The 13,452-nt window shown below is 41.5% G+C and overlaps 1 protein-coding gene across 21 annotated transcripts in view; it reads left to right on the forward strand.

Annotated features, from left to right (window-relative positions):
- The window catches only part of LOC116945264 (regulating synaptic membrane exocytosis protein 2-like), a 264,074-nt gene that overhangs the window by 235,754 nt on the left and 14,868 nt on the right, over nt 1-13,452 (forward strand). The window contains exon 1 of one of the 21 annotated variants that reach the window (XM_032959640.2): nt 608-4,807. The exons of the other annotated variants lie outside the window; for them this stretch is intronic. Within the exon in view, the coding sequence (XP_032815531.1) occupies nt 4,731-4,807 (77 nt within the window). The 5' untranslated portion in view covers nt 608-4,730. Of the gene's footprint in view, nt 1-607; nt 4,808-13,452 lie in introns of those variants that run through there. 21 annotated transcript variants of the gene reach the window in all.

Here is a 13,452-nt window from a genome sequence, read left to right on the forward strand (position 1 = left end):
TAAATTTGAGTGAAACTGGGATGCCCGATGCAGGATTTCTTCGTGATTTTCAGATGCAAAAAAAAAATCTGAAAAATCAGGCTTAGATACGACATTTCAGACGATCCAAATATTGTCTTTTTGCTTTAAATTGATCCGGAAACTGGTAGTGATCTCACCAAATCGACGCCACTTCCCCATACCCTGTCAACCCCTTATCAGTGCCCTAGCTTATTACAGACAAATTACAACCTCATTGGTCACCCCGTGCCTTGATAAATCTCAACTTTCAACCTACAAATTCTCATCACAAGGTATAAACACAAAAAAATGCACACGTTTTTGTTCGTGTTAAACTCAATTTCCTTGTACAAGAATACCATATGGATTTAAAGCTTTCGTGACTGCAAGGATTCATCTTCTTTGGTCCTTTCGGTAGAGTCACGTAGAATGAGAATAAAATAATAAATTGATAAAATAAAATAACACAATAATATTCTCACGACGTTTCGGCCACAACACAAGCGGCCTTCATCACCTGATGACACAAGCGGCCTTCATCACCTGATGAAGGCCGCTTGCGTTGTGGCCGAAACGTCGTGAGAATATTATTGTGTTATTTCATTTTATCAATTTATTATTTTATTCTCATTCTACGTGACTTTACCGAAAGAACCAAAGAAGATGAATACCATATGGGTTGAAAGGTATGCTAACGCGCTTGTTCTCGCTAAAAGTGGAGTCAGGTGGCATTGGTTGACGCCACTGATGTGAGCGCAAATGCATTTTACGTGAGTACACATAATGAATAAGTATTCCACAATCTGAAGAAGGAATCAAACTTGTACAAAAATCTTAAATGCTTCAATCTGAAACTCATCCCTCATGTCTTTATAATGGCCTTCGTGAATGTCTATCTGTAAAAAGTGCAGTAGAGTAGGGCAAGCATTTCCTATACTGCTACGTTATTTAATCAAATTCTACACCATTGCAAACGGTATCTATTTTTACACATGAAGTATTTATATGCCGGTGTATTGCATTTCCTTTTTCGGCAATTTAAACTAGTCTGCTCAGATTTGCCGTAGCTCACTGTGCGTGGATTTGCATAGCCTGTGAGGCTGACATGTCTTTGAAGTACTTTGTAGCTAAGGCTTAATGCCTAAACTTAACAAAAAAATACACTTTACATTTTTTACGTGAAATTGGAAGCACTTTTGAAGTTCACACATTTTTACAGCACTCACACGAGAATGGGTTGCATATGGAATCCGTTAAAACTTTGATAGACAACATATATATAAAAAGGAGTCCAATAAAATTAATGTTGCACGTATAACGTATTGCCTGTTTGCAGTTAGTCCTTGTTTTAAATGGGCGATGTGATAGCGGCTGCGGTTGCTTAGATGCTGACTTGGACACTTTTTTTCGAGGCTAGGGCTGAGTCGGGGCATTGTGTCTGAACATAGTTTTTTTTTTTATCACCCATGGGTTAACAGCCACTTGGGTGCGTGTCGTTAATGTGATAAACTGGCCCAGGCAAGAAAGGGGTGGTTAAAGCCAGCGCAAGCCACATAAACCCAGTCTGGGTTTTTTCACTTTTGTGGTCGAACTTCTGTATGATTTATCATGGCCTATGCAAATATAAGTAGTTGAGCTATGTGTGTATATATGTATATTTTATATTTATACATACAAATACGCAGATGAATGTATCACAGTATGCTATTGTGTTTGAAAGAGAAACATTTTAAGATCTGTGGTTGATGCTAAACTCAAACTCAGATTTTATTTCAGCTGGTAAGATCCCATTGAGCTAAGCAGCTTTATTACCAGAACGACCACAGCCCAATACTAAACTAAACAATTTTTTATTTCAAATGGTAAGACCCACTGAGTTATAAATATGTTTTTTGAGAAGTGACCTGGCCACAAAATGACAGCTCAATAAAGTGGCTTAACATGTGGAACTTTTTAGCAGCCAAATACTCTAAACAAATGTTTCTGAATGTCGAGGGAAAACACCGGAGAACCTGGAGAAAAACCGCATGACCACGGGGAGAGAGACATGCAACCTCCAAAAAAATAGGAGTCAGGGTCGGGATCAAACCCACGACCTCCTGCATGCCAGGCAGGGGAGTTGTCATTTTGCAACCACGGCGCTGCCGCTAAATACAATCGGCAGTGGTGGCAGTTTCAGGGCATTGCAGGGTTGGAATGTGCAAACTAACTAACAGAGCAAAACGGACAATAAACAGTCGAGAAACCTTTCTTGAAGCCAGATTGCTCATGTGGTTGTTGGCCTGTAAAATTGTCCATTGTTCAGTTCCCAATAATCGTTCACGAACAATTTACCAGATTAACTTAGAAAAGACATATGCATATAAGTGACCATTTTGCCCGACCTTTGCAGGTTACGAATAGGCATTTCACTCGGTGGAAATTCATGCAGTCATCTCAGTTCTCAAAAAAACGAGGACTAAAAATAAACTAAAATCTGCTTACAATACTGGCACAGCTACGTTGAGACATGTGTGTTAGTTAGGTGGGGAGTCGCACAAGGAGATACGCTTTTACAAAGGCTATTCGTAGTTTTCTGAAAATTCAATTGCAGAAATATTAGGTATACATATACATACCTGTCAACCCCTTATCAGTGCCCTACCTTATTACAGACCAATTCAGACCGTATTGGTTACCCCGTGCCCCTTATTTTTCTCAACGTTCATCCTACAAAGTCCCATCACAAGGGAGAAACACAAACAAATAGATTAAAATAACATGTTTGCCCGTCTTGAAATGGCTGTACGCCATATGGACCTGAAAACTCAATTTCCCTGTACAAGCATACGGGTAAACCATATGGGTTGATAGGTATGACCGTATGAATATAGTTGATAAAAATGTTAGCCATCGCGGTTTTGCTGATGACAAAGTCATTGTACCGACCAATGGAAGTTAACTACAGTAAATGATGGATGCACTTTATAAATACACCCGTAAAGTGGGGCTGTATCAGTTTATATTGGACGCTGTGATATATGGCTAAGAAACATTGACATTGAAAAGGAAAATGGAACATAAGCTGAAAAGTGTGCCGAACAGCAAGGGGATATTCATGCCATTGTACACTGAGAGACAGGAAGAGAAACACGTGGATTAGAGAGCATCGAAACATGTTAAAGACATCATATTGACTGTACAGAAAATGTAACGTCTCCTTAATATACCCACCTCTCCACGTGAAAAAGTATTCTTTGCACAACCCCCGTCAGCTCAACGGCATTCTGGGAGTGAATAATTTCAGCAACATTGATTCAGAATGAGGAAATTGCTTGCCGATTTCAACCAACAGTTTCTCATCAGCAGAGTCAGGCTTGCTTGAATCAGTGCTGCTGAGCTGCCAGGCGTTAAAAAGGCAAGGGTTTTTTTTTGCGTTAATACAAAGCCACGACCCTCACCAGGACAAGTGGACTGAGACATGAACGAACGAACGAACAAGTAGGTTGGCTTGACAAGGACATGTCGTCAGAAGTGATGATGACCGGTGCTCAGAGACTGACGACGGATTGGCAGCCAAAAAAGAGAAATTCCGTGAGAGGATGTCCACTACGGAAATGGAGCGATGGGACGAGGTCATGTGAAGACGCTGGATGGAGTGATTCATTGCGAGACTATGAGAGATGGTGATGAATTGGCCTGATTTTTTTTTTACTTTTTTGGATAAATCTAAAAATCTGGAACACATCCCCCAATCAAATTGACTTATGAGAATGAAAACTGGACTCCGCTATAGCTACAACTAACATGATAATGGCAGTATTATATTGGTTTCACCAAAACGTATAGGTAACCTTCTTAACATGACACCTTCAACTGTAAGTAGATACATCACATCTGCTGCTAATGGTGATGGTTAGAAACCTAGATTATTGGTTCTTTCGGGAAAGAAACCTGTGAGTGTGCTAACAAAACATAGTTACACGTCCTGTAAGTGTACACTTACAATTAATGTTTACGCTAAACGAAACATCACCAACCTCTTAGTCAAATGGCTTTTAATATCAATATTTACCATTCCAAAAATGCAAGACGATAAACTTGAACTTGGTGTGTGCCCTTAGCGCGACCATAGTTGGTTGCGTAAGTCAAAGCATGCGCTTTAGGCAAGAGCCCACTGGACCATTCTGTGATGCGTTGAGGCACGAGTGTGCAGTGGCCTTCTACGCTTGTCCAATATACCGTCGTTACAATTTTGTTAAGTTTTATCTGTTTTGGCTATAAGAGCCGACATAAAAAAAAAACGCGGTCATTATTACGATGGTTGTTAAAACCATTTGATTGATTCCGACAATTCCAAAACTGTAAGAAGAAAAAAAAGAACGCATTGTGACCCTAACCGAGGAAATTTTTTTTTTTATATAATATATAAAGTCTTGTAACGGTCAGCAAAAATGTTGGCCAATTGTAGGCAGGAGGCATCGTTGTCGCCACCGCAAGGCGGCTTCGGCGACACAGTGGACTGGGAGGAACGGGAATAAAAAAAAAGAACAGAGCAAGCGTCTTCGCGGTGAAACCGTCGCGACCGGATTATTATTTCTCGCGCAGCGAGAGAAGGTTGCGACGGTCGCCCCAAACGCCAGTAGCGTGAGCGCAGTGAGACCACTTCACTTGTAGTGGGGGCGGGGGGGGAAGGGGCGCTTCGATCCGTCCCCTTGGTCACACCGGTTCCATGGTCTCGCGGTGTAAGGATGGCAGAGAAAACGGAGGGTGAGCGCGATTTGAAGGAATGTCCCGTAGAGCTGCACAAGTCGCTGTCTCGGATATGGTAAGATCGCCTCTTTCGTGTTTTGTTCTTCGCGGTTCGGGTTTGTCTTTGAGTCTGTGATCGGATGAGATCAGCGCGTTTTGCCCGTATTTTCACTGGTTTAGTGATAGCAGTAAAATGACAGTACGTGTACCGTTTCAGCTGTGAAGTTCTGATGTGTTATACCGATCAGGATGGTTCATTATCTTGCGTATGATTCACGTGGACAAATTAAGTGAACGCATGCTATATTTTCTGCAAAATACAGGATGTATATATTTTTTTAAAAAACTCAAGCAATTAATTCACTGCAGTTAGAGATGAACTTTTATGCTTTTTTATGACATTAATTATGAAATGCGTTGATCGGCTATTGCATTACTTCGTTGAATTATTGCCGCATGCCTTTTTTGGCCATTGCAAATGATCGTCTGCTCTCGTAAAGGACGTACGCATTCTATTTTCCAGACTCACGCCACTTTGCGCGATCGAATTTCACATTTCACCGTTGTCCATTCGCTACGTGTGCGCGCGTCCTTTGCCCCGTCGCCGCCTATTAGGGCAAACGACGTCGCAAACCTCTTCGTCATCGTCATTGTCGTTGTTGTTGTTGTTGTCTTCTTCTTCTCCTCTTCCGCAAAACTCTCCTCCACCCCCAACCCTCCACCCACCTCCACCCCCAACCCACCTCCACCGCTAACTCAGCTCGGCCTTTCTGAGAGAGGCGCTGTGTCTCGAGTCGCACCCGCACGCGCGCCTTAAGGAAACGAGCCGAGCGGAGCGAGAGCGCCGCCCCGAGCCCCGCATGGTCCCCCGCTCCCGCCGCGACTCCTCCCCTCCCGCCTGCCGTGCGTGCGCCGCCCTTGCCCCGCCCCGCCGCCGCTCGTCCCCCTCCCGCCCCGCCGCCGTTGACCACCGCCGCCGCCGCCGCCGCTGCCCGCCCGGCCGCGCGGCGGCGACGGCGCGCGAGGCCGCCGCCGCCGCTGTGTCGACGCCGGAGAGTGGTCGCTGCGTGCGGTGTGGCAGGGCGGCCAGGGACTGTTGCGCCACCGTGGTGTCGCACGTGCTCTCAAAGTTCATATGCTGCACATGTCCAGAGTAGCCTGGGGTTGGGTTCGTGATTATTTTTTTTTTTCCAAATGAAACTCGAGTCAATTAAGATGTTAAGGTTAACAAATTCTCCCGGGGGGGGGTGGGGGGGGGGGATAATGGTTACTCTCTTCCCAGGCACTTTAATTATTACATCTATCGAGATGCGTACATGAAATGTATTTATGAGGCCATGCGGTGCTTTCAGTAGAGTTCTTGGCTCACAATCGGAATGTGGTGAGTTCAGTACTCCGTCTCTCATCCCTCTGGGGCCTATAAAACGAGTACCGCTATGTGGAAATCGACTGTAGTTGTCCAATGGAGAGATACCGTCGAATTTCCTCTGCTGGCTCAGGGCCAGCTGCAGAAATTAGCATTGACCCATTGCTTTTTTTTGAGTATGGAGACGCTTTAGCCATCTGGCATCGTCAAGCCACAATGTCTGCATGCTTAAACATACTCACGCGCTTTAGAGGGCGCTCCAAAGTGCCTCCAGAGGGTATTTGGCCTATTCTTCCACGTTGGCCATAAGTCTAGGTGGGAGTACCCACACTTTACCCTACCATGCCTGACCTGGCAATCAAATATTTAGTATCTGCATATGTTGATATATATTTTAATTACAGTCCTTGGGGAGAGGACAAAGCGTCATTTTGGTTTCATAAAGTCATAGTTTAAAATTATGATTTATCTAACATATGTTCATATTTTTTTTACACATACTTTATATGCATGTTCACTGATTTGTGCTTCAAACTCCTAAAATTGTCGTGTTTTCTGTTATGCTCATCCATTTTTTTTCCACAAACACCGTTTCCATCTCAGGACAGTGTGCACCTTGCCAACGGTCAGCGAGTTGTTGGACCAGCAAAGTTTCAGAGTTACGTGAACGATCATAACATGTACCATCTGGCCGCCGGGGATGGCAAATCACTTTATGAAGGTTGACCAAAGTCTGGCAACAATTGGCCCGTTAACTGCACCTGCGGCAACAGTTCCACGTAACTTGGGCTCGCCGTGGCATGGGGTGCAATGTCTGATTCCAGTGATGGACGTGCATTAGGGCTGCATGTAAAATTGTTGAGTTCAATTAAACCGTGTTTAATCATTATCCAAATATCAAAAATATATGTATGAAAAAAGCATAAACAAGCCTTGATAACTGTGTCACATGCATTCATCTTGATCTATTTTTTAACACATTTACAGTATACAACCAAATCAATGTATGGCCAAAGAAGTCAGCCGCTCAGCAGACTTTAAGCCTGATTATTACGTGGATGGGTGATCACAATTATGAGAGCTTGCCAGGTGTTGTAGGAATGGGCTTTGACGAGGACAATTTGTGTATGTACCGTAAGTTGAACTTGCTTGGCTTGGCACCGTACGTAGCCAATCGTGCCAATCGTAGGTGCGGGGGAAGGACATCAACCTAGAAACAAACAAGCAGTTCTAAAGAAAATAGTTTTAATTTCGATTTCAAAGTGCACGGCTCCAGTGGCTTCCAAATATCGGAAAGAAGAGCTGTTCCAGACGGCCGCAGAAGCGCATCCAAAAATGCGCGACGCAGTGACCCTCTGTGTTTGATGGTTAGCCAAAAAAATACGGCGATTCAAGAGTGTTACACCCTCATCCTCTTTCGTTATTTCGGTAAAGTCACGTGGGTAAAAAAAAGTTAATAAAATCACGACGTTGCTGAAGCAAGACAAGCCTCCGTCATCAGGTGGGATAGTCACAGCAAGAAGTAATTTGCTGCGACTATCCCACCTGTGACTATCCCACCTGATAACGGAGGCTTGCGTTGCTTCCGAAACGTCGCGATTTGATTAACTTTATTTTTTTTTACCTACGTGACTTTACCGAAATAACCAAAGAGTATGGATCATTGCAGTCACGAAAACTTCAAATCTAGAATGTTACCCCCTCGTTCGTACAGAGGTGGATTTTATCTTTAGAATCAGAATCTTTATTGTGGAGAAATCCGATGAGCTATGAAGCTCTTTTTCACAGATGTCCAGTAAAGGCGGGTCTTGGTTATCTGGTTTCCTCCCACTGGCAAACATTCATTCAAAGTATTGGCCAAACATCCTAATTGAAAGATGATTCTGGTGCAAATAATGACCTCACTCAAACACACGTTGCTTTTGATCAATTCTTAAATGATACAGGGCTTGTTTGTGCATGTTTACATTTGTAATAGATTGAATACATATGGCACAATGAAAATGTAATCACATCATTTATGATTTATTGTTTGGAAACATAAATTACTTGTGTGAACGCTTTAGGATATACGATATGTTATGTTGATCGCGAAACAGTCAGCCCTAATGTGCAGCATACATATACACAAATATAAATGTAAAGCTATTTGTCAAATGTTGCATGCGCTTGTGTCTTTTCTAAGTAATTTTTGCATGTTTTTTCAAAATATAATTTTATGTACATTTAACTTTTCTAATTGCTACATGTGTTTGCGTGATTTTTTTCTGCTTGTGTGAATTTCGTTTTTCAAATTACGACATGCAATGTATTTGTTTAATTTGTTTCTGCTTGATTTACTATTAAGTGTGAGATTATCTTTTAACATTGTCCTTATTGCATGTATAAATATTTTCAATAATTTTGTTTGCATTGCATGTGCCACGATTCAATTTAGTTTGAAGCCTTCGCTTTTTTATAATTAATATTACTTGTGTATGATACTGTCTATAAGTAATCGTAATGTTGTCAATATTGCATGACCTGTACAAATGTGTGATTACAAATGGCAAGCTGTCATATCGCTCAGAAGAATTACCGTAATGAATCAGTGGATGTTAAGCCCAGTGACACGCACACATATCTTAATGATAACAAAGTCAAGGTGGTCTCTGTCTCTCAATCAAATGATCATGGGGCGGTGCTCATCTCACGTTTACTGCACTGCTTCAGTGGTGACAATTACACATTGCTATGGCGGGGGTGAATACATCCATAGGAAACCCGTTATTGACGGCATTAAGTGGTACTTATTCTTTTGTTGAGAAGTGAATGGTATTTGAACTTGAAACTATCTGACTGTGATTGTTTTAATCATTGCACCGCCTGGAGCAATGATTAAAATTAAACTTTTTTTTTTTACACCAGGTAGGGCCCACTGAGCTTTATAGCTCTTTTTCAGAAGCGACATGGCTACAATTTATAGCTCAATGAAGTGGCTTATCACGTGGACATGTATAGCAACCAAATACTCTAAATGCGTGTTAATTCTAAATGAGGAGGTAAAAAAAACAGAGGACCCAGAGAAAACATCAACGCGGCCATGGGGAGAGAGACATGCAAACTCCAATTATACAGGCATCAGGGTCAGGATCGAACCCATGCCCTCCTGTTTACCAGGCGAGGTAATTAACATTTCGCCAGCGTGGTACCCTAAATGTGGATAGACAGGAGGGGTGTGACAGTGCTGCGTCGATTCTAAAAAAAACAACATTGATTCTTAAGCTCACGGTAAATGCAAATAATTGCATATGTAAGTATATGCTTTTTTTAAAATTCGTGAATGTTGTATTTAACTACTACAGGAGCAAAATAAGTAATGGATGCAGTATTGCCTTAACGTTTAGTCCACATACATTCAATCACATTCTGAAAAATACCACTGATTTCAAATCCCCATTGAAAGTGTGGGGAGAGGGTGGGGGGGGATGTTAGAAAGCAAACAGAGAAGAGATTGTATTAAACTGCAAAAGGCATGTTCAGGAAGAGACGAGATATAAAATGAGAAGGAGATGCTAAGCAAACGATCGAATACGCGGAACTCTTTAAACTCTGTAACACGAAGAGGAAAATAAATGGGAAAAGTAATGAGAGATCGCAACACGAAAATGTATTGAAGATATGTCATGGGGGAGCAATTGGAGCACGAGAGCAGGAAAAGGAAAGTCGATGATTGGCAAATAGTAAAGGATTGACCCCTCAGGAGAAAAATGGAACCATAACGCATGATAGAGATAGAATCTTAAAATTAGTGGGGAAATTGTATGCACACCTCTAGCAAAAACATATTTCATATATCCTAGGACTCAAAGCATATCTCAGTTGAAGAGGAGGTTTCAGGTGTCACGCATAAAGAATTAAGCTCTGCCTTTCAGATAGCTCCTGGACCAGGCAGGGTAACTGTGGATAATATCAAAGGTTTGGGGACCAGTTGTTGGAGCGCAATTATTAGACCTATTTACAAAATGTTTGAACAGTATTGACTTACCTCAGTAATTAAATGATACCCCCATCATCTGATATATATATAAATTATATTCAAATCATTTAAATAACTGCAGACTCATTAACAAACGAAACTATTTATTTTACCAGGTAAGGCCCACAGCTACATAGCTCTTTTACAGAAGCGACCGGGCCCCAAATCATAGCTCAACGAATTGGAAATTTCTAAACGCGTATTTCTAAACGTGGAGGGAAAAACCGGAGGACCTGGAGAAAAATCCACGCAACCACGGTGGAGAACATGCAAACTCCAAATATACAGGCGTCAGGATTGAAATGGAACCCACGACCTCCTGTCTCCCAGGCGAGGCAGTTAACGTCTTACCACCGCAGCACCCAGCATTAACCCTTTTTTGCAGGTATATAAATTGTTCACGACGATCAGAGATTTTGAATTAAAGCTTTCGTGACTGCAGTAATTCATATTCTTAGTTCTTTCGGTAAAGTCACTTTACCGAAAGAACTAAGAAGACGATTAGAGAGTCAAGAGTTAAACTAATTACGTAGCGACCTACCAACCATGTGAGGAATCTGACTCTAGAAAAGGGTTCTCCACTGTTGACTACATACAATCAGATTAGGGAAACAACTACTGGTCATCGGAGAACATTTAAAATTAAATTCTCATCAGGTCCTGCGGTGTTCAGTGCAGTCTCTAACCTTCATTATTTATGGCCTCTATATTTAAGTGTTATGAAGAAGGGCCATTGCCTGAAACGTCACCTATTACATTTTTTAAAAATTTTGGCCCACAATGTTATTCGTGATTGTATTGCGTGTTTTATTTGCAAATACAGTACATTCGTAAAAAAAATGCACATTCTACTGCATCCCTTGTAACAAAAATACTTTTTTTAAGTAACAATGAGGTAGCCTGACATCAGCCATGGTTAAAAAATAAATCTGCAATTTGTTTTCAATTTTCTTTTAAGGGCGGTGAATTTTTATTATATGCAATTTCTCTTGTTGGGAGGCCAGAATTTAATGTATATTGAATGGGTTATTTTGTTTTTAGTATAAATATTCGAAATAATACAACACGGTCTTGCACACTCCAGCATACACGCATGTATATATATTGGGGGGGGGGAGGTATTGAGGGAACACTAGTTGTTTTCATTACAAATCCAATTTGCTAAAAATGCAGCACTCGCTAAAAATGTAGCACTTAAAAACGAGGGACTTAAAGTTCCCTGCATTGTTAAATGCCTAAAAAATGCTGGGTACAATGGTACTGCCATGGTATATTGCACTAGTTTAATTGAGGCAGGACACACTCGAGCTATTCGCATGCCCAGTGCACCGTGCGATCATTAAATTGCATTGAACAATCGCTAAGATTACGTAATGAATGACTTCATTTCGAACACTATACATATATGTTTCATTGTTTAAGAATGAATGTTAATTAAGGGACCGATGTTAATGAGAAAAATCATTCGTGTTTTTTTTTTTAAATTAGACACTGTTAATGCTGTGATATTACACACATTGGTTGAAAATGTAAAAAGTAAGCAGGTCAAGGTGCAACCCTGCAATTGCCCGCTCACGTCACTGCGGGCAGAAGGGCCTCCCCGAGAAGGAGCTCTAGAGGGTAATGGGCCTACTCTTCTATGCTGGTCAGACATCTTGGAAAAGGTGGGAGTCCCACACATTACCCCACCACACATGAGCCTGCTGATCGACTAACTGTGGTGGACCTATTTATGCTGCTGGGTGGGTAGAGACCGGGGGATTTCAGAAGTTGGCACCGTAGATGTACTACTATTTTTTATTTTACCAGGTAAGGCCCACTGAGCTATATATAGCTCTTTTTCAGAAGCGACCTGGTCACGAATGATAGCTCAACAAAATGTCTTATTGTAATTTCTAGCAGCCAAATAATCGAAACACTTGTTTATGAATGTGAAGGGACCCGGATTAAAAAAAAAACGAGACCACGGGGAGATATAGACATTTAAACTTCAAAATATACAGGTGTCAGGGTCGGGATCGAACCCACGTCATGTATATTAGGCGAGGTAGTTAAAATCTCGCCACCGTGACACTCTGCTGCGCCGGGCATTATATTCAAACTTATGATCTCTGGATTGCAAGCCCAGTTTGCTAATCATTATACCATGACAGCAATAAACAATTAACATATCAATTCTAGATTTGAAGCTTTCGTGACTGCAAGGATCCATACTCTTTGGTTCTATTCGGTAAAGTCACGTAGGTAAAAAATAAAATAACAAAAATCACGACGGTCCCATCACCTGATGAAGGCCACTTGTGTTGTGGCCGAAACGTCGTGATTTTTGTTATTTTATTTTTTACCTACGTGACTTTACCGATTAGAACCAAAGAGTAATTAACATATCCTTACTGCCCTTTATCAAATCAACTAACGAAACGCAGCATGGGGTAAGACAACAGCTCTCAAGATAATTCTGCTGGAATCCAGTTAATGTCAAACTGACACGGGATCGAAAGTATCTCTTACCCAAGTAAGAGATACTTTACGTTTGCCAACAATCCGAAGGATATAAATCACCAGCTTTATATCATTCATTTAAGTCGCAGCCCATTCACCAATGACAACCATAATAGAATAGTTTGTTTTTTCACTTTGGCTCAATTTCAACTCTAAGAATCAATACATGTTGGTTTTGTCTGCAAATCAACATTTCGAGGGTACGTGAGAAGATGTCCCCGAGTGTGGGGGTGAAAGACATCACTTCATGGGATCTTGGAAGTACCGTATTTTCCCGCATATAGCCCGCATATACATATAACCCGCAAAAAATAGCGTTTTGTGTAAAAAAATTCAGATAGCCCGCACCTCCATAAAGTGGTATACCCCGCGGGTTATATGCGGGAAAATACTCCTGCCAGCCGTTCTCTAACACAGGTTATGCACTGCCCGGTGAGAGTTACGAATGGATTCTTCATCTCACAGATGGAATACAATGGGGAGGGGGCGTGGGGGGGAAAGATAAATAAACACCTTAATGTTTTCGTTTAAAAAATCTTAGAACTCAGGAAAAAGATGGTAGTATATAGAGCCAGTAACTAGAGCTGACCAATAAAAGACAAGCATTCTTATGAACGCGTCATTATTGTTGAGATTAATTCTGGCCAATGCAACCCTTAACAAATATCCGCAAAAAAAACAGTGCAGCCCACCCATCATTTGCATGGAATAATGGACTGAAGCTTGCCCAGGGTTGTTTAATTTCCACTTTAGTAACTTACAAACAAGCCTGTGTGGATTTGGAATGCCTTTAGATGTCCTCGGTGCCGTAGAAACGCTTGTGTTGTTGTTGTTG

This window comes from Petromyzon marinus, chromosome 23 (assembly GCF_048934315.1).
Source record: "Petromyzon marinus isolate PM22_M1 ecotype Great Lakes invasive population chromosome 23, UKy_Petmar_22M1.pri1.0, whole genome shotgun sequence".
Classification (NCBI taxonomy): Eukaryota; Metazoa; Chordata; class Hyperoartia; order Petromyzontiformes; family Petromyzontidae; genus Petromyzon; species Petromyzon marinus.